The sequence below is a fragment of the Triticum aestivum genome, chromosome 4A (genome assembly GCF_018294505.1).
Source record: "Triticum aestivum cultivar Chinese Spring chromosome 4A, IWGSC CS RefSeq v2.1, whole genome shotgun sequence".
Taxonomy (NCBI): domain Eukaryota; kingdom Viridiplantae; phylum Streptophyta; class Magnoliopsida; order Poales; family Poaceae; genus Triticum; species Triticum aestivum.
Window position 1 is genome coordinate 748,728,626 of NC_057803.1, and position 26,711 is coordinate 748,755,336.

Sequence of the window (26,711 nt, forward strand, 5' to 3'; positions counted from 1 at the left end):
TCAGCCCAAGCAGAGAGGGCAGCAGCTTTCCTCGCCTCCAACTCGAATGATGATACCCGTGTTTATTTTTATGGGCGATATGACCAAAGCGAAAGACAAAGGCACAATGAAAAAGGACACCGCATTATACCTCCCTCCCTCTGGTTATGCCGTAATGATACATCTTTGACTGAATCAATGTCTCTTTTTCTTTTTTTGCAGGCTATCTATTTGTGTGCCGGGTGGTTTCAATCTTGGTGTTACTGTCGACAATTATGAAATCGTGGATCTTGGTTGTAGTGCTACCACTCCTCCATATGTTCTCGGATTGTATGTAGTTGATATAGCATACATCTGTGATTGGGTGTGTGTGATTCATTTCGTACAGAGGTCAGGAGAGTTGTATCCTCACTCCTATAGAAAAATCGTGTGCCCGACAAATGACGAAATGATGCTAATGACGACATTGCACAATGACAAAGTCAGGGTGGACATCAAGTGGCGACGGAAGGTGGAAGGAGGACGTGGCAAGCCATGCCGGAAACAAAATCTAATGATTTCAATCCTCCAATATCTCTGAACAAATCATTTGAATCATAATTTCTCCCTCTTCCTGGCATTTTTTTAGTTACGTGGTCAAAGTTAAATCAGAAACGTTTGCCTTGTGTACTGGTAGTTAGACAAATAGATTGTACTACAATGCACTGAAATGATTTAATTGCTGCCGCAACCTTTATATGCATATCATGGGCTGTTTTTCGGCCTTAGGTCCTAACATGTGCATAGCCAGGAGAATGGATATATGTGTCTTAATTAGTAATTAAGCACAGTATAATTAATTAAGTAGTTATCTTTGGCCATCAGAGCACATATATTGGTATACTAGTACTATTAGCTGCTGCTACCAACTGAACCGGACCTCCTAATTTCTCCACCGCCTTCTTTCCCGTGATTCGCGAGCTCCTTTGCGTCGCTCCCAGTGTCTTCTTGTTTCCACCAGTCCATCCATCCGCCTACCCGGGAGCCACCGCGCCATTCATAGGCCTCCGCCACTGCCGCCTTTGACGGCGGCCACTGACTGCTAGTGCCTACTCGGCGGCCAGCGTCGCAGGTGCACATCTCTGCTCATCGCCCTTCTTGTGTTTCTCTCTCGCTTTTTTTTGTTGAGGAAGAGAAGATCGAAGTAATCAAGAGCATAGCTTTTTGTTTGTTGCCACAAAGTTGAAACTGCCAATCAATTGGAATTGTTGAACTATCTAATTTCTAGAACTTCTTCAACATTGATTTCACAGCAGCTCTCTGCGAGCATGGACAAAAGATGCTACACGTGAATTTTGTTGATTTTTCGTGTCAGTTTGCGGGATAACAAAATGAAGCTCATATTGTGGTTAGCCGGCCAGATCTTCTAAGCGTAATACAGTAAAGACTAGAAGATCTAGCATCTATCAGCGAGTAAAATTTCACCACAACAAACAGTACCAATTGCCATGTTTTTAAAGGTTATTTGGTTGGGGACGATTTAGTACTCACAAGAATCGTTTCATGTTCTGACTTGACTGTATTTTTTTCTGAAGCCTGGGTATTCTGAATACCAAGCTGACTTGTCTACATGGGTCTAGCGTTCTCTAAATTAATTTCTCACCACGATTTATGGAGACAGCCTGTACGATATTTTGCCATTTCTTTTATAGATTGACAACTGCTGAGGAGGTGGGAAGGGAAGTGAACTCTGTCTATTTTTTATCTGAACTTTCTGCAGAACTCATACTTTGCTGCGCTTGCAACAACGGAGAAGAAGATGAAGTTTGTGGTGGGTCATTAGGAACGACCATGAAGACTCTTTTTGGCAAGCTGGGTCAGCGGCCTTCGAGGGTGTGTGTCCGCCTGTGCACCTGACGCCTTCGAGGGTGGATGCCCTGGCCAGTGACTGCTCAAGACTCCTTAGCAACCAGCTTATTGTCCAGTTTGCAGGTGCCTCATAGGCTCCCAATCTCCATTTCCTGTTGTCTGGTAGTTTTTTGTTCCCTTGCATGGCAATTGATGTTACCAACCAACCATTATCGTTGAGTGTGTTTTTACTCAATTAATTAGCACTGTGACATATAAAAAAAGTATAAATTGGAAAATGACATTCGGTAAATTCTTGAAGTGCATAATGTCCACAATTTCCTCAGCATCATATGCAAGCATAGACATGTGATGAGAAACTTTAGGTATTGTTTGTTTCCATTTCATTTTGGGCAGGGGGTAACATAGTGGTCTTGATATATGTTGTGGTTATCAATTCTGTAAGCCATGATATATGCATAAAAAATTGGGTGTATTGTTTAACAGTATTAGGTAAAACTTAAGTTTACATAGGTTCCTTTATTAGGACAATTTGACATTCACAAGAATTGTTACATGATCTGATTAAACATGTGGAGCCTTTTTTCTATTTAATTATTTTCGATGCTGACCGTACCCTTATCTCTCTTTTTTCATCTTTCACAGAGCAACAACAACAGGGGACACATTGTATTGGTGAAGTCTTGCACAGAAAAAAGAAAACCTTTATTAAAAGCGGAGGAGAAGATGGAGTTTGTAGTGGGTGCTTCGGAAGCCACCATGAGATCTCTCCTTGGCAAGCTGGGCGGCCTCCTTGCCCAAGAGTACACTTTGATCCGGGGTGTCCGCGGTGACATCCAGTACATCAACGACGAGCTCGCCTGCATGCAGGCCTTTCTTGGCGACCTCGGTTCTGCCCTGGACGACCATGATCGCCGGCTCAAGAACTGGATGAAGCAGATCCGTGACATGGCATATGACATGGAAGACTGCATCGATGATTTTGCTCATCGGCTCCCTCAAGACTCCCTCAGTGATGCAAGATGCTCTTTCATCGTGACGGCAATCTACGAGGTATGGACATTCTGGCCTCGCCGAGACATTGCTTCCAAGATTGCCGAGCTCAAGGTCCGGGCACAATACATTGCTGAGCGACGCAACAGATACGGAGTGAACAATCCAAACCCAAGAACAAGCTCTGGAGCCGGAGCAACCCATGCTGTTACGTATGGCATTGCTGAGCATTTGGTTGCAAGCCGTCAGCTCATCCGCACAGAGAACCCCGTGGGAGTGAAGGTGGACATGGAGAAGCTCGGGGGTTGGCTAACCAAACGTGATAAAGGCTCTCATCGAGCTGTTGTGTCCTTGATTGGATTCGGTGGTGTGGGGAAGACCACCATTGCCATGGCACTGTACCGAGATTTCAGGAATGAATTTGACTGCCGGGCATCGGTCACGGTGTCTCAGAACTTTGACGAAGATGAAGTCCTCAGGGATATTCTTGGTCAAATCAAGCCAAAAGATAGTCAAATCAAGTCAAAGGAGGAGAAGGAAGGCAGCAACACAGGGAAGTTGGAGAAGAAAAGCCTAGTGGAAGGCATTACAAGCTCGGTGAAGCGAGTTGTGTCAATGCTCTCTGGTCACGGGCCGCAAAGCAATGATGGCATCACTCAGAGTAAGATAGAAACAATGAACCATGACCAACTTATCGAAGAACTCAAAAAGCGGCTGGATGGAAGGAGGTACCTCCAAATCATAGCTTTGCTTTTTCTATATATAGCTGTTTAGCGTAACAATTTTATTCTTACGTATGTACTTCCTCTGTTCCAAATAGATGACCCAACTTTGTACTAACTTTAATACAATGGTGGGAGTACAATGGTGACTGAACAATGGGAGTTTTGATGAAAGAATAAATACAAAGTTATATATGTAGTGGTGCCTTGCTAACTAAACATCAAAATATTAATTTTCTTAAAGTTGCACAAGGAATATTTGTGCAATTTTTATAACTGAACTTAAACTTGTTACCAATAGCAAATTTAGTACCGCTGCATATATATATAACCTAGACTATGTTTCAAACTAATATAAACAATATTTCTTTCAGAAAAAATATATTACCCAGTCTAGTACTTAACTTGGGTGCGTTGCACAAGCTATGCCAGACCAAACAAATTTTACTATAAATTTGAATTTCTGCAACATTGAGAAAAAGGCAGAACCTAACATACTAAATTGGACCAAAAAAATTAGCAGTAAAAAATGAACTATATCCCTCCAATTCATAAATAGATGGCAATTTGGACATAGGTCAGTATTTGTGTTGAATTTGAATACATATAGGTTTACTCTTGGACTGTTGAGAGGGTTTTTTGTTGTTGTAAAAAAGTCCAGTACGGGTGGCCTGAACATTTTTACTAATGTCACAAAAGCGTGCATCGAATGACTATAGTAAGAGCAGTTAAGCAAAAGCCCAACACAAAGGGCGAACAACCAGAAAGCCTGAGCACTAGTACAATCGCCTGCCACCACTCTCATCTCTCTAGCTCATATGTTTTTTTCCCTATCTTTAACATTTTAATACATGCATGTCTAGCCCGTTACACCAACGAGATATAGCTAAAATTAACATTTCTAGGTAAATATCATCTTAGTTTTTGAAAAAAATATGCGAGGAACTGTGTATTGTATCACTAACGCATAAATAAATATCAAATTGGGAAGATCTAGGTGATCACCACATTGATGTGATGCATTCTTCTCACTTGTATTTTGTTTCCTTTTTCTTGGCAGGTATTTCCTCTTGGTTGATGATATATGGTCTGTAGAAACATGGGAGACCATTAGAAATTGGTTGCCACATGATAATACAAAAGATAGTAGAGTGATAGTAACTACAAGATTTCAAGCTGTTGGTGCTGCGTGCTCAGAAAGAGATGGAATTGATTATCTGCACACTGTTAATGTTCTAAGTGATGTTGACTCCAAAAGTCTATATCAACAGGGTGTTTCTGAATCCTCAAGCAGCAAAGAAAGAGAAAGAATGGATACAAGATCTCAAGTTGTTGATATCGGGTCCTCCAAAGGAGATGGAAGTGATCATCTGCATTCAACTGATGTTCCTAGTGATGCCGATGCAAAAGATCGGCTCAATGATCGTGTTTCTGATCCACAAGGCAGCAAAGATCGGGAGAAAGAAGCGGTCCATGAGGAGATATGGAAATACTGCGGGGGCCTGCCTTTGGCCATAGTCACCATGGCTGGCCTTGTGGCTTGCAACCCAACAAAAAACAATGATCATTGGAGTAAAGTTTGCAAGTCATTATTTCCGGAGCAGGTGGCTCCGCTTACATTGGAGGGGGTCACAAGGATACTTGATTACTGCTATAATGATTTGCCAGCAGATCTCAAGACCTACTCATTGTATCTGAGCATATTCCCCAAGGGCTCAAAAATTAGTAAGAAGCGTCTGACCCGGCGATGGATATCAGAATGTTTCGTCGCTGAGAAGCAAGGGTTGAGTGCAGAGGAAGTGGCAGAAACATACTTCAATCAGCTTGTAAGCAGGAAGATAATACGTCCTGTGGATCACAGCAGCAATGGGAAGGTCAAATCATTTAAGGTTCATGACATGATCCTTGAATATATCGTGTCCAAGTCAAGTGAAGAGAATTTTATTACTGTCGTTGGTGGACATTGGCTGATGCCAACTCCTAGCAACAAAGTTCGTCGACTCTCCATGCAAAGCAGTGGTTCCAAGCATGGGAATTCGACAAAAGGCATGAACTTGTCTCAAGTGCGGTCACTGACAGCATTTGGAAGCCAGAACAGACGGCTCCCTTTCCATTCATTCAACAATGGAATAATCCAAGTGCTAGATCTTGAGGGCTGGAAGGGTTTGACAAATAAGCATATGAATGACATATGTAAAATGCTAGTGCTGAAGTATTTGAGCCTCCGACGAACAGAGGTTTCTGAGATCCCATCAAAGATCGAGAAGCTCCAGTATTTAGAAACTCTTGACATAAGGGAGACAAATGTCGGTGTGCTGCCCAAAGCTTTTGGTCAGCTCAAACAGCTCCGTAGCATGCTTGGAGGGAACAAAAACACAAAGAAGGCTTTGAAGTTGCCACATGAGAAGAATAAGGAGCCGATGAAAGCACTTCGTATCTTGTCAGGGATTGAGATCGATGAGGACTCGTCAGCTGTAGCAAGTCTTCATCAGCTGACTGGGCTAGGAAAATTTGCCATTTACAAGCTCAATATAAGGGAGGGCGGTCAGACCTTCAAACAATTACGCTCCTCCATTGAGTACCTCTGTAGCTGCGGTCTGCAGACATTGGCAATCAATGATGAGAGCTCTAATTTTATTAACTCACTAGACACCATGACCACTCCGCCAAGATACATCATCGGCCTAGAGTTGTCTGGCAAGATGGAAAGGCCCCCACAGTGGATCAAAGAACTCAATAACCTCTATAAGCTGACCCTTTCTGTGATAGTTCTTCGGACTGATACTTTCAAGCTCATCCAGGACCTACCCAAATTGTTTACGCTCACCTTTACACTCAGTGCAGCCAAGGATGATAGGGACATAGTGGACATTCTTGAGGAAAATAAACAGCTTACCGACAGGGAGATCATTATTCCACCTGGAGGATTCAAGAGTCTAAAGCTGCTTCGCTTCTTTGCAACTACGGTGCCAAGGCTGAGCTTTGCAGTTACAGGAAAAGAGGTAATGCCAGCACTGGAGAGGATTGATATGCGGTTTGGAGCCTTTGAAGGGATTTACGGCATTGAGACTCTCAAGAGCCTCCAAGAGGTGCATCTCAGTGTTGGTAATCAAGCAGATGAAATAACCAAGTTCTTGGTACAAGATTTGAAGGACACCCCCAAGTACTTGGATGAAAAGTATGCCAACAAGTGGCCAAAGATAATCACCGAGTGACGAGATTGGAATATGTCACATTATCTTTCGGTTGACCAACAAATCATCTGTTACGTGTTGTATAATTAAGTGGGGGTTGTTTCATCAAGTCTGCGTCGCCTTCTCGAGGGCTAAATAAACAAACTGCATCCATTATTGAATATTGTAATGCATATGTACGTGGTACTGCTGACTCTGTCACTCATTCATGTAATTTGTACTTCTATTCTGATGTTACTTCCATTATTGATCTTTTTGAACTTACCTCGTGTTCGGTTGTGGTATGTATATATCCCACAGTACGTGTTTGATTGAGATTTTTTTACCCTATATTTAACTAAATAGCAGTCACATGGTTCAGTTGGTGTATGGAGGTCTCTTGCCCAAAGTGCTGGAGTTTTAGGAAGGTAGATTGCCTTCAAATGCATGCAGGCAATGGTAGAGTTTGTCTTAACCTATTTTACCAGGAACTCCTGCTTTCTACATGTTTGATTGTCTTGGCAAAGTAAAGAAGAAACCCCTGTTTTCTATATCAATGCTCGAAGATTTCTTCTTTGCGACCATACTGTAGCAAACTATGCCATGTTTCGTGTTTGGAAACAGCCAACTTTTGTGTTTGGACATTGGCAACAAAGTCATTTATTTTATCAGAGGAATTCTCGAATGCATATAAGTTCAATACTACCAGTGACAGTTTTTGAAATTTTGGCTGTGTATACATCCAAAATGTAAGGTTTTAGAGAGCTCACGAGAGTAGATCCTACACGTAGTCATTTATCACAGAAATGGATGCTAATCTGAAGAACAAACCAGGAGCATGGGGGAGTGAACATGGTACCTCATCTCAGCCGACAAAAGCGAAAGAATGATGCGAAGTGTCAGAATGATCTGCTGCCAAGAAACAGAGTAGTTACTACCACAGCATACAGAGCGTGTCGATATGATTTCCTGGAATTAGGAAATATACAGCCATGAGGAATCAATTGATCTGCATACAAATTGATCGCTTGGAAATTCAGCATAGGGCAAATAGTTGGAATCGAGAAGAGTCGAGAAAACAGAGCAATAGCAGAGGGAGCTAATAAGTACAGGACAGAGAAGAGTCGAGAAAACAGAGCAAAAACAGAGTCACCAGAAAAAAAACTTACCAAATCGCTCAAAGAAAAAGAATAGCATCGCCATCAGCTTCTCCCTCCATCCATTCTGAACAAGACATTGGTCAGGAGGAGGAATATGAAGTCGTTGGAGCAGAGCAGTCTCCATTTTTTCTTTTCTTTCTGAACAAGACATTCACTTGCTGTACCAATTGTTAGTTCAGGCATAGGAAATGTATAAGAGGCTGCCGATCTCTCCGTGCATAATATAGTAGCTTCTACGTATACAGCATCCATTCTAGATAGATGGTTGGTTGGTTCATTCGGAAACCAAAAGAACAAATAAACTCTACACAGAAAACACTCTGCAAAAATGTAGGAACATACAACGGTGCCAGCAACGTACAAATAGATGATCCTGTAACTGTAACTGAATAAAGGATCATCGTAAATAAATTGTACGAAATTCAGACATGTCAATGTTGACCGGGACCAAATATATGACAAACACACATTGCTTGGTGAGCTTTGTTATGGCAGAGAGCATGCAAAATTATACGCATAGAGGGGAGGAACTTGTTGGTAGAATTCCATCATCTTCAGGAGACAGAGTCCATATTCCGTCATTAGAACTCATATACCATAGCGGTCTGTCTGGCACACCCAGCACCACCTGAGGATCCAATTCATCATTAGAAACTGGTAACATGCGTTCCTTATAGCCTAAACCAACTTCAGAAATTGAACAAACAGAAAACAATTGAACTAGTCACACTCTACAACTATTTGGAAACAGGGTGCAAATGGAATAAGTGGTCCACAGTTTCTGAAGCACTATAAACGCATAGATTTAGGTCTACTTCTACAAGGGGAGAAATAACTAATTAGGTCTACTTACTGAAGCTAAACACTTAACACAACTATCTACGTCCCCACTATCATCTCAGAGCAGCTCCTGAATAGCCTTATGACCAAAAATTTCTGTAGCATACTATCAGACTTGTTCGTGCTATCAGATTTCTGTAACATAATATGGTAATCTAATTCGTTCCACCTGCTTACGCTTATCAGCGCATGGAGGAATAAATAAATGGTGCGCCTTCTTCAGCAGGATACTGATGTGGGTATGCTTGATTGGATTTGATTGGATTGGTGTGTGATTCTCAAGCAAGCAGCACTGGATTGCTTGCTTGTCTAGTTTCTTTCACTAGCTCCAGCCTGGTGTACATGCTGGCTGGCTGGCTTAATCGTGTTGGCTTGTAATAAAAATGGTTGTGCCCAGCGGCGCAACCTTGTGTGGTGTGTGTTTGTGATTGTTGAACCATAAGCTAAGCTTGATTTGTGTTTTGTTGGTGGAACAAGAAATATTATTACTGTGATGAGTTTTTTGTTGATTATACCAGTACTCCAATTTGCAATTGTACTGAGTTTGAGCGGATAATCTACCTTGAAATGCTGTAGTGTCATTCCCGCCGATCAGTAACATGTTGCTACTTGAGAGACGGTAACCCAACTGCCGATCTTCATGTCATGTCCCTTGTTCTTCTCCTGTTCCTTACTGGCCGTGCCTGCGTTTTTGCACGCATCAGCAGCAGTAGCCGCCGCTGCAGGTGTGAGCAGATTGAACAGTGGACCATACAAACAGGGCAGGGCTGCTAGACTAACAGAGTGTTACCAGGAGCAATAACTACAGAAGAAGAATCCGGCTGTCGATGCAATCCGTGGAAAAACAATCCGTGCCAAACTAGTAACCATTAATAAGGTTAAGTTACTGAATTTGTCTGTGCCATAGTATCTCAGGTCCAAGCTTTGCTGTGCTTGAAGAGTCGATTGTCCATACCCCTGCCCTGGAGATGGCAACACCGCATTCATATATCTGCATGCTGGCATCCTGTCAATTTGATAGGTATCCTGTTCCCTACCAGTATTTTCTACTTACTAGGTTGCAGGCGTTGGCGGCATCCGGTCGTAAGGCTCGAGTGGAGTCGTCGCTGCTTGATCTGTAATTGTTGGGTTTGTACCTAGCTATGGTGCCTGATGACGTCGATTCAGCGCTGTATCTAAATATCACAGTCTAGTGTGTATTCTCCCTGCTAACAAAAAAAAAACAGAGGATATCTAGCAGCCTCCATTAAGGTGAGGAGGCAGGCAGCATCTCCGTCGGTTCCGTGTTCAGAAGGAGGAAGATTGTCAGGCCCCAAGTCGAGTCAACCAGATGCATGAAACCTCAAGCTACAACAGAGGAACCAACGGGAAATATTCAGAGTTGAGAAAACAGAGCAAAGCAGAGGAGTAAAGGAGGTTAACTACAGGCAAAGAAGAGTTACGAAAACAGAGCAAAAGCAGAGGTTCAGTTTATAAAGAAGAGCTACATGCAAGCACATATCCATTTTGTAAATCAACCCCACACTCAACCTGATATGTTAGAAGCTCCCATAATCCTTAGAGTAGAAAAATTGCTGGCTTTGATTCCCCAGTCACAAAGGCTAATAAAAACACTATATGTACCAGCTTCTATATCAGTAATCACCTGAATAGACTTATTTACCTCGAAGAAATATCAGCTCCAAACTTTCCCTCGGTTCTACTGGCTATGTCACCAAGAGAGGATTAGAAAAATTGAAGACAGTGGACTGTGTAAATTACCTGCGTGCCATGTTTCATCTGCTCACCCTCTAATCCTGCCACTCCTTCCATCCCCTCTGTAAACATTGCCATGTTAGTGCTCTGCCCGTTTTCACTAGCAAAATCATTTGAATCGCCGGAGCTATCTACATCTTCTGTTCCATGATGATCATGGTACACAAGTCTACTATTCTCATTTCTCAAAATGACATGTTTCAGATCTGCAGTTCATGCTGCTCAACCTGTACTCTATTCTGTTCACTGCCATTGCAGGAGTCGACGTCAAAACCTTCGCCTAGACCTCCCTGCTTCTGATACAACCCCTGGAGGATTTCTTCAACAATATTTTCGTCATGGCGGTGAGCAAAAATCTATGTGTTTTAAGATCTATCACGATTCATTTCATTTTACCACTTGACAGTGTATATATGCACATATCTATACCTTTGCTAATTAAACTTGTATGGTGATGGCCCATGGAACAGGAAGACGAGAGGATCCACAACAATCGGCTGGCGCTGCTGCAAAAGGTTGCAAGTTTGACCAAGGGGGTCGCCGACCTCTCGGTTTTACCAGGGTTTTAGTTAGCCTTGGAGCGAGCAGGCGGTCGAGTTAGAGGGTACGTCCCATTTTTGAGCTGGTGTCCTCAAGTTGGAGCCATTTTTTTTTTACATTTTTTTACTGGTCATTCATCTGGGAGAAAATTACTGGGCGAAGAATGAGAATGAGAATGTCAAAACAGGTCATTTCATAGCAGTTGGTTCAATTCCCAGGGTTTCTGTATTAGTATGTTGTTTATGTTACAGTAGTTGATTAAATGCATTTTCTTCTAGTGTGTTGTGTTGCTGATAATTATTTGGGATCCTCTTTGATTGGAGGATGGGGACCCAGGGAAATCCTATTTGGCATTCATTTAGATCTTACCAGTTTCAAGCAGATCGGGCGGGTGCTCCCTGATATTGATATTTGTTTGTCGGTGTATAATTTTTCTTTTAAGACGATTGAAACAAGTTGCAGCTTAGCCTTCCCTCTGTCTGTTGGTTCCTGATCATTTTGGTCAATCTTTTGGTAAAAGATACTATCAGTTAGCTTTTGCCGGTTGTTGTAGTAGTATAATATGTAGACGGATATACTTGTTATGTGATCTAAACACTCTTATATTTATTTACAGAGGGAGTGATTAATTCTATCTGCTTATGCTTATTAGTGCATACACCCCCAGCTACTTAGTGATCTAAACGATAAAATACTATTATAATACAATCTCTGCTTGAGCGTTAGCCAGCTATATATAATCTCTGCTTTCGATTTCAAACGAAAAACAAAAAACATTACATTTATTATTACATAAAAATAACAATAGAGTTTTCGTAGCAATCAAGCGCATGATAAAACCTACTATACAAGATAAGAGGAGCAAATTGTTGGCTCCCTTCGAAGGGATTATAATTAAATTACATGACAATACCTTTGAAGTGGCATACAGATACAGGTGCCTTTGAAGGCCAAATCAACTTGGAAGCTTTTGCATATGACAATGGAAATTAAGCAACAGCTAGCATCAGATGGAGAAAGCCCGAAGAAGAACATCCGGCCCGAAGAAGAACAGCTAGCATCACGATGACGAAATAACCAGCCAGCCAACCTGCAAATTAGGACGAGTGTACAAGTAAGTACGTGTATTAGTTAGCTACTAGTGGCGGTAATAAATGGAAAACAAGGAAATTAAGAGCCAAGAGTATTACCTCAGCAATACTCGTCAAGAAACCCAATCACGCTTCTTCCTCCTGGATCTTCTCCTCCTGCCCCTGGATCTCGCCAGTCGTCCCACTGCCCGAAACCTTTCCGCTCTCGTTCCTTGGAAAAGTCTCTTCCTCCTCATGGATCTCGCCCCTCCCACTGTTTGGAGTGTCGTCGATCTTGCTTGTCCCACTGCTGGAAGCCTGTGCGCTCTCCTCGATCGCTGGAAATATCTATTCCTTGCGGCCAGTGACACGAAAGTAGATCTTTTTGGGATGCTCCCGGGCTTCTTTCCTCACGACGTCAATCATGGCGCTCATGCACGGGCTGCTCTCTGCTGCTCCTCCATACCATTCCTCGCTGCATCTAAATTCGACCAAGAAGAGGCACCGGAGGTGCTTGACACCCAGCCGAGGGTCTCCTTTATTTGCAGCTGGAGGTGGTCCACCGTAGAACTGGAACTCGAAGCGGAGGATTCCCAGCTTCGGCATCGCTCCTTCCTGGAAGGTGACAACCCGTGGAAGCCGGCAATCAACAACGAGTCTGTTGAGCCTTGGGAACCCTTCACCGCTGATGGCTATGGGCTTTCTTGGGATGGCGTCGAACCTTAGCGTGAGGTTTTCCAGGTTGAGCATCTCCTGCAGAATCTTGACATCCCGCTCCTCCAGTTTGCAGATCCTGATATCCAAGGAGCCAAGGTCGTTGAAGTGTTCCTTGATCCACTGTGGAATCTGCATGTGTTTTGTCCCAACGATTAGGCCCCCCCTATCAATGGCCCGATTGACCAGTCGAATGGACAAGATCTCCCCGGCTAGCTCACAAGACATAAGTTCACTCTTCTTCCAGGCTTGGCGGACGCACTCGGGCACCCCCTCCAATTTCGAGAGCTGACTAGCTTCCCAAGGCAGTGCACCGATGGTGTCGTCTAATTTCAAAATCTCCAGCTTCTTTAGCCCTCCGATTTCCCTTGGTATCTTCACCACCCCTGTACCATTCAAGAGCAGCCGCTTCAAATTCTGCAGTTTCCACATCTCACGAGGCAGCTGTGTGAGCCCCCGGTTGTAACTCAGGTCCAGGGTCTCTAAATGATGCAGGTCCTCAATTTCATTGCCTAGCCTTGTGATGCTATTCGAACCAATATCCAGAGTTTTCAAATGCTGCAACTTCCCAATCTCCAGAGGCAGCTCTTTGAGCATGGTCCAATGCAGGTTCAGATTCTCCAAATTCTGGAGGTTCCCGATCTCACGTGGCAGCCCCGTCAGCCTGGTACAGCTCATCAGGTCCAGAGTCTCTAATTGTTGCAGATCCCCTATCTCCCTGGGCAGCTCTGCCAGCTTTTGGTTCTGACTCACGACCAGAGTCTTCAATTGTTGTAGGTCCCTAATCTCACTGGGTAACTCTGTGATCGATGTGAATCTTACCTGCAAAGTCTCCAGATGCTGTAGCCTTGCTATTTCCGGCGGTATCTCACTGATTCCTATCCCTTCTAGGCCGAATAGGTGCCTCACACGGAGCAGTCCACATATATCCTTCACATGCTGATTTGCAAGGGCCTCGAATCCAAAGTCCCCAAAAGGATTCCAATAAGACTTTAGGAATTCAAGATAATGATGATGATGATAATGAAGATCCAACACCCGCACACGTTCCAACTTCTCAAAAGGGACATATCTCTTAGCACCTTCAAAAACAACAAGAGATCGAATCTGGGACCAATCCAGTTCGAACAAGGTATCCACCACCTGCACCTCACCGTCATCAACTTGATAACCATCGATACATAGCCGATGGATTCGACATGCATATGCCAATGCGATGTCGGAACTACAAGTAATGAAATTATCTTCACGCGCTTTCCATCTAAGGAAATTTTGCATCATCGGATTCATTTGGTAGTAGGGCATGCCAGATGAATCCTTCATATGCAGCATAAATCCCCTGTTGCCAAGCTCTTTGAGGTAATCTTTTGCTACATCAACTTTATAAGTAAATCCTTCAGCGACCCATCTCATGACCAAATCATTCATGCAAAAAGGGTAATTCTCAGGGTATACACTGCAGTACAACAAGCAGGTCTTCAACATATGGTGAGGAAGATTGGTGTAGCCAAGCTGGAAACTCTCTACCAACGGTTCAAACCCTGGAGTGTTCTGAATTCCACTTTGCTTAACTTGCTTCTCAATCATATCTTGCACAACGCATGCCTTTACATGTACCCCTAGTTCTTGTTGCTCTCGGACCATTCTCATTGCCGAAAACATGCAAAGTAGTGCTAACGGCACACCACCACACATGCGCACAATAGGATGGTCACGGTCAAAACCTTCTCCAACCATGTCAGGCTTCATCCAAGCGGTGAAATCTTGCACATGATGTCCGTAGAACCATCTTTCCTCTTCAAAACTCCATCCAGGATTCATTCTGATGCAGAGCTTGTTATAATCGATATCATCTGATACAGAATCAATACGGGTTGTCATGACAATTCTACTGCCCAGATTATTTTGTGGAACAGACTTGCTGATGATCTCCCATTCTCCATGATGCCATATGTCATCAATTACTACTAGGTACCTAGGCAAGTTGGTTACACAAATAGTTAGTAGTAGACAAACACCGCATGAGGCTGTAAATCATTCTTTGGTACTCACCTTCTACAACGTACTCCCTCTGTATCAAAATATAAGACATTTTTTAGGCAAGTTTAGCCTACGAAAACCGGAAAGTCAATTTGGCTCCCGGGAGCATTTGCTCCCTGGGACAAAAAACAAATTTTGACATGAAAAAAAAAACAAGATAATTTTTTTGTGTACTTAGTCACATTCAAATGTCAGCTGCACATTTTGAGGCAAAAAGATTAAACATTTTGGCTTATACCAAAAAAACAAACAAATCAAACACCAAAAGTTACCCCAAAATGTCACCCCAAATTATAACTTTTTTCCCGAAGAAACACCGCCACTCTGTTTCGAATGAATTTTTCCATGCATGTTTGCAACACTATATAATCATCTACAACAAATTCAGAATTTTCAAAAACATTTAATATTATTATTCGCGTTACTGTTTCATCCAGGAGCTGGAATGCCAGTCTTATATTTTCGTACAGAGCTAGTATATTATAGTTGTGGCCAATTAAATGACTGACTGCGAGAAAAAAGGAGCGGTGACGTGTCCTTATACTCAGTCACACGTTACACGCCACAACCCTTCTTTTTAGTACGGGAGTAGTTGTGTTTTTTTTTTGCATGGTTGTTGGTTGAGGCTTGACGCACTCCCCCAGCATTACGTGCAATGTACGTGTACTTGCTACGGATGGATCATCTTTTCTATTTAATGGCAATTGCACGCGTGTGTTGTTTCGAATATATATTCACAATAACTAAGAAACATTGGCATCTGCTCTCATGATTAATAGCTATCGCATTGTTTTGTTGTTTCAAATATACTCCCTCCGTTCCTAAATATAAGTCTTTTTAGACATTTCAAATGAACTACAACATAAGGATGTATGTAAACATATTTTAAAGTATAGATTCACTCATCTTGCTCCGTATGTAGTCACTTGTTGGAATCTCTAAAAAGACTTATATTTGGGAACAGAGGGAGTGTTAACTATTCACGATGAACAATCCCAAAAAAGACCATTCAAGATGGACATTGGCACCTCCCGGCGGCGAAGCAGCGGCATTCCACGGTGTTGCCCTCCCCTGCTCGAGAAGCTGGCATGCACGCACACACGCAACATCTAGGCTGGCAACTCCGCCGCGCACTAGATCCTCTGCCCCTTGTCCGGACTGGCCCCGCCTCCATGCGCCCTCCATCCGCCGCGTGCCGCTCCACCTTCATGGCACCGACTGATGGTGTCAAATCTAGTAGATTTCCAGTAGGGGGTCCTAAGCTGATAGACTTGGTGTGAGGGTAAGAGGGGACACAAGAATTTACCCTGGTCCAGGATCTCTCGAGGAGATAACGCCCTACGTACTGCTTAATTTATTGTATTGATTTCAAGTGAGTACAAGTTACAAGTCGATCTACCACGAGTTTGTGTGTGTGAGGATGTTGTCTACGGTTCTCACCCCTCGGTTTAAATAGATATCGGGTGTGCCTAGGGTTTACATAGGTCGGTTACATCTACGGGTAATAATGACAAAGACGACCTCTAAATCTTGAAGTATGAGCCAAGTCTTCGGAAGATATCCATCTTGGCGCTCCTGGGCCCGATGAACGTGGCCCAGTGGTTGATTATGATGGGGGTCGTCGGCTTGGCCCATATGGCCGGGAGCCGACGTCGCAACCACCCCTTAGTCCAAGAGACCAATAGTAGCCCCCCGAATCGGTCTTCAAGTCAAGGATGCTCCTCAGTCCTTCAGAGTTGTTCTCTGTCTTCGTTCATCGGTCGTGCAAGTTGGTTCATGAAGTCTCCATACGATTTCTTGAAGTGGTCAAGTCTTGGCCGAGGAGCTTTTATACCTCAGGAATCCGAGGAGCCCTCTAAACTTTCCTAAACTCTTTAACAGAAGTTTTTACGGTCTTTGAGGGGTTCCTCATATTCGAGGATCTCTACCCGCACACTGTTGCCTTAAGGGCGAACCAATTTCCTTACTCGGGTCCGGTCACGGCCCAACCCCACCCTGACAACTTTGACCGCCTCAACCTCTTCAGACATGTTGTCATATCAAGGGTCTTCGTAGTGTGTACGTGCATTTTAGGACCCCACCATTGGGACGTCGAATCAAAAAGTTTAATGTGCCCCAAGACACATAAAGTGGCACCATTAACTGCCCCCTCGATCCCCGCTCAAGATTACCGCACGATGCTTGGGAAATATGCGGGTTTACCACTGCATGACTCAAGCGTCACATCATTGCACGGCAAGAATATGTTGTAAAAAGTCGCAACCGCAGGGCAAAAATATTTTACATCCCCCATAACTTTACTTGTTCTGATCCGGCCGGTCTTTTCTCCCTTCGTTTACCTCAGGGAAATCGCCCAATCCATCACCGCGCGAGAGAGCCTGTCGCCATGGATTCCGCAGTTGCTTCATCTTCGCACTCCACCGGCCTTCTCGAGGGAGAGTGGAAGAGATACTCTGTGACTCAAGGTCAATTGGATCAGCTCACTGCATTGGGATATTTGCCTCCGTCGGAGATTGCGTTTGCCCGCGTTGGATTGGTTGCCCTCAACGGGAACTTCATTCAAGATCCCTAGTCCAAGCCTCAGGACCACGAGTGGGTATGCTTCATTACTTTCCTTCTTATGGGCCTTGGCTTTCCAATTCATCCTTTCTTGAGGGGTTTGTTACACTTCTACGGCCTTCGGCTCCACCACCTGTCACCCAACTTGATCCTTCACATAGCTTGTTATATCACTTATATGAAGCCTTCCTCGGATGCCAGCCATATTTCGATTTGTGGTGCAAATACTTTAGCATAGTTCCACATGTCCGAGGAGGTTTGCTATTTGATTATGGCGGGGTCGAGGTCTGCAAGGTAGCCGGGTCTACATACTTCGGCAATACCCCGAAAGAGCTAAATGAAAACTAGCAAGAGGAGTGGTTCTACCTTCTCGACATGCCTTTCGAAGACCCTCCTCAAATGTGCCTCGCCCAATTCTTGCATGTACATCCACGAAAATGGTACATGATACGTCTTCAATGTATCTATAATTTTTCATTGTTCCATGCTATTATATTATCAATCTTGAATGTTTTATATACACTTTCAAGCAATTATATATTTTTTTCGGACTAACCTATTAACCAAGTGCCCCCTGCCAGTTGTTATTTTTTTTGCTTGTTTTTGGTTTCGCAGAATATTAGTACCAAACGAAGTCTAAATGCCATGAAATTTTTTGGAGATTTTTTCTAGACAAAAAAGACAGAGATGCTTCAGGAGAAGACCAGACGATTTACCATGGGCCCACAAGACACCTGGGCACGCCCAGGGGTTAGGCGTGCACTAGTGTGTTGTGGGGCCTATGTGCGCCGTTTGACCTAACTCTGCATCTATAAATTCTCTAAAATCGTGAAACCAACAGGGGAGTACACGAAATACTTTTTCCACCACCGTAAGTTCTAGAACCACGAGATCCCATCTGGAGGCCTTTTTCGGCACTGTGTCGGAGGTGGGATCCGATCACGGAGGGGGCTCTTCGTCATCCTTGTTGGCCCTCCGATGACACGTGAGTAGTTTACCACAGACCTAGGGGTTCATAGTTAGTAGCTAGATGACTTCTTCTCTCTATTAGATCTTCAATACAATGTTCTCCTTAATGTTCTTGGAGATCTATTCAATGTAATGACTTTTTGCGATGTGTTGTCGGGATCCAATGAATTGTGAATTTATGATCAGATCTATCAATGAATATTATTTGAGTTTTCTCCAAACTCTATTATGCATGATTTTTATAGCCTCATATTTTTTCTCTGATTTATTGGTTTGGTTTGGCCAATTAGATTGAATTATCTTACCATGTGGAGAGGTGCTTTGTGATGGGTTCGATCTTGCGGTGCTCAATCCCAGTGACAGAAAGGGACATGGCATGCATGTATCGTTAATATTAAGGGTAAAAAGATGCGATTTATTTCATATGTGAGTTTATCTTGTTTACATCATGTCATCTTGCTTAAGGCGTTATTCCGTTCTTCCATGAACTAAATACACTAGATACATGCTGGATAGCGGCTGATGTGTCGAGTAATGGTAGTAGATGCAAAATCGTTGTAGTCTACTTATCTCGGACGTGATGCCTATATACATGATCATTGCCTTGAATATCGTCATAATTATTTACTTTTCTATCAATTACCCAAAAGTAATTTGTTTACCCACCGTATGCTATTTTTATGAGAGAAGCCTCCAGTGAAAACTATGGCCCCCGGGTCTAACTTTTATCATCTATTAAAACTTAAAATACATCGCTGAAATTTTCTTGTATTTTTTTTGTCCGATCTATCTATCAAAAAAATATACAATTTAATCTTGCTCATAACCATCAAAGGATTGACAACACCTTGTTTGTGTTGGTTTGCAAGTATTTGTTGTTTGTGTGCAGGTGATGTTTACTAGTCATTGCTTATTTGTCCTACTAGATTGATTACCTTGGTTTTACAACTAAGGGAAATACTTACCTCTATTGTACTGCATCATCATCTCCTCTTTGAGAAAATCGCAACACAGCTCACAAGTAGCAGGAAGAATTTTGGCGCCGTTATCAGGGAGATATCATCAACAACTATCAAGTACCTATGCATAAACCTTCATCTGCTTGCATCTACATTATTTGCCATTTGCCTCTCGTTGTCATCTCCCCCACTTCTAAAAAGCTTTTACAAAAATACAAAAATATTTTCCGTTTGCCATGTTGCTTGTTTGCTTGCTTTTTGTTGTCATGTCATGACTCAAAAACAGAAAAGAAACAAGAAAAATAAAGATAACTATGGATCCACTTAAAGTTTTCTACTTGGATCATCTTCGATCCATTTGTGCTCGTGCTGAAACCCCAGCTAGTTTAGTTGATGGAAAATCTTTAGATGAACATGCTCCTTTTGTTCGTCACCGTTTGTCTCAGAAAGGTAGACTCTTATGGCATCAAATAAATTGTATGCTATGCTATGTTTGCAATCTATGTGAAATTTATGATTTTAATTTTTGCTCGGAGAACCCTAAAAACATCTTCCCTACCGATGTGAGTTTAATGATAATGAAATCTTATCTTCTTATTCCAAAGGTGTTTATAGTTACTATGATATCGAACAAATGGAAGAATTTTTTGCTTTTAAGGGCGCTTATGAAGTTGCTTCTTTGTTTGAAAAGTATGATATTACTCTCTATAAATCTGAAAATTTTGCCATAATTAAATATTGCTGTGAAAACTATGCTTCTAATGCCTAGAATGTCTGCTGCTTTGAAAGAGAATAAAGATATACATGAATCTATAGATAATTTGATGGAAATTTTTGAAGATGACAAACATTTATAAAAAATTCATCATCATCGTTTGAATTTAATGAAGATTTTTTTCTATCAAAAAATTTTGAATTCAATGAAAAAAAAATTAATTTCAAAAAATGTTCACCGGTTTGAAAAAGTTGTTCCCAGATTTCACACAATGTTTGTGAATTTTGTAAGAGAAACCAAGAAATAAAAAATAAAAATAAAATAAATGGAAAACGAAAATGAAAAACAAAAATGAAAAACGGAAATGAAAAGAGAAAGGAAAAAAGGAAAAATAAAAAGAGGTAAAAAACGAAAGAAAAAATGGTTTGGGATGGTGCTAGAACCTTCTCAAAACCAGAAACGGCTAGCTCGGTCAGCCCAAACCTACGCAGTGTGAAGGGGATACTTCAGCCGAGTTGGCCTCCTGGAGGCGGGATGCTATACAACGCGTAGGTCCCCAGCTAGCGACACAACACGCACCCTCCGAGCTCCCCCGTTCAGCGTATGTGCCGGCCCATTTTTCGGTTTATTTTGCCATTGGTTTTCGTAAGGTTTTAGAACCTGCCAAGCACCATTTTTTTATGTTTTCTACACCGTTTTTTTGTTTTTCTTTTGTTTTCACTTTTTTCTTTCTTTTCTTATATTTTCTTTTGTTTTTTGTTTTTTCCTTTTCCTTTTCTATTTTCTTCTTCACTTTTTGACTATTTTGGCATTTTTTATTTTCAAATTCGTTTACACTTTTTTTGTTCATCGAATTCCAAAAATGTTCAACCATGTAAAAAAATGTTCAACAATCAAAAAATGTTCATCAAATTCAATTTATTGTTCATCAGATTAAAAAATGTCCATAAAAATTCAAAATTTGTTCATCTAACTAAAAAATTGTTCAACAGATTCTTTTTTTTGTTCTTTATTTTCAAAAAAATTCATCACATTCAAAATTTGATCACTGAATTAAAAATTTATTCATCATTTTTCCAAAAAATGTTCATCAAATTTAAATTTTGCATAATTTTTCCAAAAAACTTCTGGAAAACAAATTTTGTTTATCAAATTAAGAAAATGTTCATCAGATGCCAAATTTGTTCATCGATGTTCAAAAAATGTGCATTCCTTTGAAATCACGAACATTTTTTGAATTCCAGAAATGTTTTTGAATCTGGTGTAAGTTTTTTTAATTCCGTGAGCATTTATCATTTCACGAACATTTTTTCCAAATCATGAACAATTTTCGGATTCACGAACGTTTCAAAGGTTGTAACTTTTTTGAAATCCCGAATTAGTCTTATAATGGAAAACAATTTAAAAAAAGCAACAAAAAGGATGCTTCCGCTTTCCCGCCTCACACAAGAGCCGGCCCATGAGGGAGCGGGGGGTCCGCTCTCCGTCGTTCGCTGGCGTGTACAGTGCTAAATAGGAGGTCTCCTCCGGAGTGCCTCCAGCGGACTAGGCTTTTCAGAATGGACTTGGATCACGTTGGGCCTGCAAAGTTGTTCTCTATTTTGGACCTACCCATGGGATCCCGCCATCATTTGTGGTTAGAGAAAAGAAAGTACGTATAGCTAGCTCAAGTATAGTTCTAAAAAAAACTAGCACAAGTATTCTTTCCGCCATAGTCAACCGTTAGTACGACGTGTAGGACTGCTAATTAGTAAATCCATATTCGGACGGGGCTTCGTTGTATATATATATATATTTGAAACATCAAGACTTTATTTCTCAAATAATCGCAAGTTCATTTACAAGGGTATGAGAAATAAAAACAGGGAACGTAGAGTCTAAAAAACAAGAAGATCTATCGCTAAACAAGTTCCTCGCAAGATCAATTGCAACTTCATTTGCTTCCCGCAGGTAGTGGGTATGTGGAACATCTGCAAAGTCCAGTGCTAGCTCTTGGCATTCAAGAACAATGGCTATGTCCGAGCCCACATAATCATCAGCTTTTTGCACCACCTCCGCAGCAAAGGTGCAATCTATTTCTAAAATGACTTTATTGCACCCAATTCTCCGTACTAGGTACAAACCATTTCATATGGCAGTAATCTCTGCCGTTTAAACACAATTTGAGTGCTGGAATTATTTACTACAATGCAAAAAGTGCACTATTATATGGTTATTCTTGCCTATTAAAAAATTCAATTTCTATGCGTATTGTGTGCAAATTTTCGGCACCATTCGTTTAAGTTTTTTTTCTTTCTTCTTGAAGGGTACTACCAAGGCAACTAATTCATTCATTGTTAGAAAACTGTGTTTTAGATTTTATTTTAGTTTTAGTATATAGAAGGCCGGAGGAAGAAGAAACAAGCGAGGCAGAAGGCTAGACGACGAAGAAGGCAGTTGGACCTTTGGATCTTGATCGGACGGTGGAGAGTGATTTGATTGAACCAAAAAAATAATTCAGTTGCTTGTTTAATAGTTAGCCCATTTGTATATCTACCATCGTTTCAATAAAGCAGATTGATGAATATCTACCGTTAAAATATACTAACGTTAGATCGGTCAATCTCCACCATTCTTTTTTTAGTGTCTCAATAATGACTAGCTAGATGCGTGGCCCGCGCATTGACACAGCTTGGTTTATGTATAACGCTTTATTTATAAGTAATTTGGCCCCGATGACAGCTGTTATTTTCTTTAATTCCTCATTACATTAGCATTAATATATATTTCAAATTATACATGTAAAATATTGTAGGAATAAAATTCACTTTGAGAAATGTGATGGTATTTTGATGAAGACCTTTTAGGTGAGTATATTAGACCGTTGCAAAAGCACTAGCTATAATATCTATATCAAGCGGTTGAGTGTATTAGACTGTTGCGAAAGCATTGACTATCACATTAATATCAAGCTTTCTGTCCTGCATTCCCCATCCCCGTTGTCCATTTTCCACCAATAATTTTGCAAAGAATTATATAGTAGTAACAACTTAAACATTTTATGGGTTGTACTCAGTGTGTTCTCTACTTTAACTCTAATCTTCAATGGTCGTATTGCAATTGCATTTTCTAGTACTAAAATATTGTTCCTCCACATGCTCTAATTACCTGTGTTGAGTGCAATCCTAAGTTGATTTTATAATAAAAATGCAACTACTAATGGAATATATTTCAAAATTTGACTATGTATGGTTGACATATGGAGTTTTTAAATTGTTGTTCCAAATTTAATGGACAAAACATAGTTGTATACATATTTATATACCTAATAAAAGTCATATACATGCTCTAAATGTTTAATTAGTATTTTGTTCAAGAGAATATATCTTTACTTTTAGGACACTTTTGGGTGGGTTGCCCGCATTTGCACACCTAAATGTGTGATGTAACTGGTATAGTCACATTTTCAAGTACTTATCTGCTAGCTTCTAGTCATGCTGGCGAGTTGTTCGTCTTTCGGTTCATGTTCATGTCCATTACTATAATTTGCTCCGCGTGCATTGCAGTCTATCATAATATGGTATTATTATTATTATTGCTTTAAAACTCTATGTTCTAACACAATATGTAGAGAAAAAGATTCTACAGTGACCATGCATGCACGTCTTCATCGTGTCCTTCTCCTGGAGGATTTCGATTGCTTATGTATCCGACCAGTTTTCTCCTTCTAAATTGGCATTACATTTTCCAATGCTTGTGTGTACTAAATCTGAACCTATTTTTTGTTGCTTCATCTGAGCAGTTATTTTCCTATTATTTAAATATAATAATAGATATAATATATTTTAAATTATGTTATTAAATTAACTTGAATATTCTGACTTATGTAAAGATATTTGTTAACATTTACATTTTGAGTTTAGAACTCTATACCTATCATACATGATTGTACAATGTGATTTGGTTATTCGTCTAATGGACAAAAAACATGTAAACAGTTAAAATAGCTTAATTTTGAGCCTAGAGTTCAGATCTTTACATCACATTGGTAATTACCACGAGTGAAAATTTGAAGGAAATATAAATGGCACCGAAATTTTTTCTTCTCAAATTTCTATTGTTCATGGCCTAGTTCATATGGAATTCAACTTTTTTTCCCAGGAACCACAATGTTTCTATTAAATTTAGTTCAATTTTCAAACAGCTTGGACAAATTAATTTTTGAAACCACATGTTCTTAAACACAAATTTGAAATCCGGACACTAAGGATGCACATTACAAAAATATTAGCTAAAATTGAAGCTATAAATGTGCGCACCTTTTGTCCTCTAGGAAGTTCGATATGGTGTGGATGATATCTTCCTCCGTCCTTGCTTTGGTGCCAGCAGGTAGTTCAGCTCCTACTTGGTGGAGAATACTTGTGAGAACCTCCTTCATGTTGGCGGTTGGAGTGACGGACACAAAAGCCCGGGACTGGAACTTATTTCCAATCTCCTCATACACAAGGCTGGCAAGGGTTGTTTTGCCCACACCGCCCATCCCAACAATGGATGCCATTTTGAACTGTGGCTGAGCCATTGTGCTCCCTTCTCCTACCAGGTATGTTATGAGGTCCTCTCTCCATCTGCCCATACCAATGATCTCTGACGCATTCTTGCAGACAAATGGAGCTCGATGAGGAGGCAGTTTGCTGGGGGTGCTGGATTCTGCCCTTTTTGTTGAATATAAGCTACAAACGCGTTCAGCAGGCTTGATCTTCCACTTGCTGCGGCACCGGGCTGACACATCATCTACTCTTGTCTTGAAATCTTGGAAGGGGCTTGCTTGGATCTTGATCTGTATCTTCAGGTGCTTGTTTCTGTGGCTTGGCTCCATGGTGAGGATGAAGTCGTCGATGGCGTCTTGCATATCATCGGCGAGATCCAGCGCTTCCTTCTTCAACTCCTTGGATTGCGCATCAAGAGTCTCCTTCCCCCATATCGCCCAAAGGATAGAATGCACAAACTTGAGCTTGGATTTGATGAACTTTATGTCCTTCAGAGTCTGGCGCTGAAGCTTGTACTCGCTGCCCAGCAGAGCACCCAGCTTCACGACGACGGGCCCCAAGACCCCCGTGGCTGCTGTCACGGGAGCTCCCTCCATGGCTCAGCTAGGCCGTGCAGGCTGTATGCACTGGAGCGCTTCCGCCAAAGAGCATCTATATATGTGTGTGTGTGTGTGTGTGTGTGTGTGTGTGTGTGTGTGTGCCGAAGCCGACGCCGGTCCGGCAGCCGTCCTTGCGAACTGTGTCTATCTGGGTGGAACGTGGAGATCAACCTCCAAATGATAACTTCCACTAGTTATCATACCAGCAAACCTAGATTCCATCATTCCAACAAATAGAAAAGTGGTTCTTTGTCTTGATGATTTGGCAAAGCAGGAGGAAGAGATCGATGTGCTTCTTTTGATTTTTCTAATGAATGAATGGCTAGTCCGACAAGGCAAGCGATCTCAAACGTATTGCACCAAACTGATAACCCAACACAAACCAGAAGCTTATCTTCTTCTTTTCCTTTTATATTGGAGTTTTACTTCTACTCTCTTCTGCTTTTGAAAAAGCAGTGCTCCATTTGTACCAGCAAAGCAAGGAACAGGATGCTCTCCTTAATTTACTTACCCCAAGAATAGAGTGCCTCTTGGTGGATGCATTCCTTGGAGACCAGCAAAGCTACTCGGTGCTTTTCCAAAAGAACCGCCCTTCCCTTTTCTTTTTCTTTGTTATTGTGGAACACTATCCTTTCGAGCTTTGCCATTTTTCTTTAGTGTCTGATGTAATGATGAATTTATAATGTGTGCGATTCTTTAGTGTCTTCCATAATCCAGAGAAAATGCTGTGCCTGATAAATAACGAAATGACCCTAATGAAAAATGTTGCACCTTGTTCCTTTGATACAGTCCCCCTTCCACACCTTTTCTCGAATAATTCATGGCCATAACACCGCCGCCGCTTCTTTTTTCTTTGTGTCTTTGGGGTGACATGCTCCAGGAATGATGCTTCCCTTCTCAAAGGAGCAAAGTTCATGCATGCACGGTCATGGCCATGATGTCAATCATGCATGCAGGAAGCAAAAGCAAAAGCTCAACAGCTTGCCTACTTTACTTGTGTCCACCACCATCCTTGGTTCCCCGCCCTCTACCCAAGAAACCAATCCAACACAGATGCTGGTGCTGCTCGCAGTAGTGTCCCTCCATCTGCCTGGTAAATCCCCTGCCCGGCCGGGAGCCACCACGCAGGTCTCCGCCGCTGACACCTTCGACGGCGGCCACTGACTGCTAAAGCCTATTTGGGGGCCAGCATCGCAGGTGCTCCCCCTTGTTTCTCTCTTCTTTTTGAGGGACGAGAGGAAGAGAGATCGATCCAATTAGGAGCATAGCCTCTTGTTTTCTTGCCAAGTTCACAAGAAAACTCGGAAGTATGTAATGTCTACAATTGCCTGAAAATTAATTTCATAACTGTGCAAGCATGGACAAAAGATGCAAGACCTACATTTTGTTGATTTTCGTTTCAATCTTGTCGTTAATTTTACAGATCTTCTAGTCGTACTACAGGGTGCTAGATGCCTAAAAAACAGAGTATTATCTAGCATCTAGCATCTATCGGTGAGTAAATTTCCACATGTCGTCTATCAGTGACTAAATTTCCACCCGAGTACTAT

General features: G+C 41.7%; 2 protein-coding genes across 3 annotated transcripts; one reads left to right on the top strand and one right to left on the bottom strand.

The window, feature by feature from the left end:
• Nucleotides 1-893: 893 nt before the first annotated feature.
• LOC123088602 (disease resistance protein Pik-2) lies at nucleotides 894-7,000 on the top strand. 2 transcript variants are annotated; one of them, XM_044510820.1, is made up of 4 exons: nucleotides 894-1,090; nucleotides 1,739-1,950; nucleotides 2,473-3,548; nucleotides 4,603-7,000. In XM_044510820.1, exons 2-4 carry the CDS (start codon nucleotides 1,891-1,893, stop codon nucleotides 6,755-6,757), a joined length of 3,291 nt encoding a protein of 1,096 aa, XP_044366755.1. In that variant the 5' UTR covers nucleotides 894-1,090; nucleotides 1,739-1,890; the 3' UTR covers nucleotides 6,758-7,000. The 2 variants fall into 2 exon arrangements, with proteins under 2 accessions (XP_044366755.1, XP_044366756.1); XM_044510821.1 differs by lacking the exon at nucleotides 894-1,090 and adding an exon at nucleotides 1,397-1,642.
• Nucleotides 7,001-11,883: 4,883 nt separating this feature from the next.
• Nucleotides 11,884-25,216, bottom strand: LOC123083612 (disease resistance protein PIK5-NP-like). The gene is made up of 3 exons (XM_044505606.1): nucleotides 24,335-25,216; nucleotides 12,201-14,769; nucleotides 11,884-12,100 (listed from the first exon to the last, which is right to left on the bottom strand). Exons 1-2 carry the CDS (start codon nucleotides 25,156-25,158, stop codon nucleotides 12,429-12,431), a joined length of 3,165 nt encoding a protein of 1,054 aa, XP_044361541.1. The 5' UTR covers nucleotides 25,159-25,216; the 3' UTR covers nucleotides 11,884-12,100; nucleotides 12,201-12,428.
• Between the last annotated feature and the right edge of the window lie 1,495 nt (nucleotides 25,217-26,711).

Coding starts and splice junctions, on each gene's coding strand:
- LOC123088602 (XM_044510820.1), top strand. CDS start 1,891: ATGCCCTGGCCAGTGACTGCTCAAGACTCCTTAGCAACCAGCTTATTG. Junction 1,951..2,472: donor GCTTATTGTCCAGTTTGCAG/GTGCCTCATAGG, acceptor CATCTTTCACAG/AGCAACAACAACAGGGGACA. Junction 3,549..4,602: donor AAGCGGCTGGATGGAAGGAG/GTACCTCCAAAT, acceptor TTTTCTTGGCAG/GTATTTCCTCTTGGTTGATG.
- LOC123083612 (XM_044505606.1), bottom strand. CDS start 25,158: ATGGAGGGAGCTCCCGTGACAGCAGCCACGGGGGTCTTGGGGCCCGTC. Junction 14,770..24,334: donor AACTTCCTAGAGGACAAAAG/GTGCGCACATTT, acceptor CAACTTGCCTAG/GTACCTAGTAGTAATTGATG.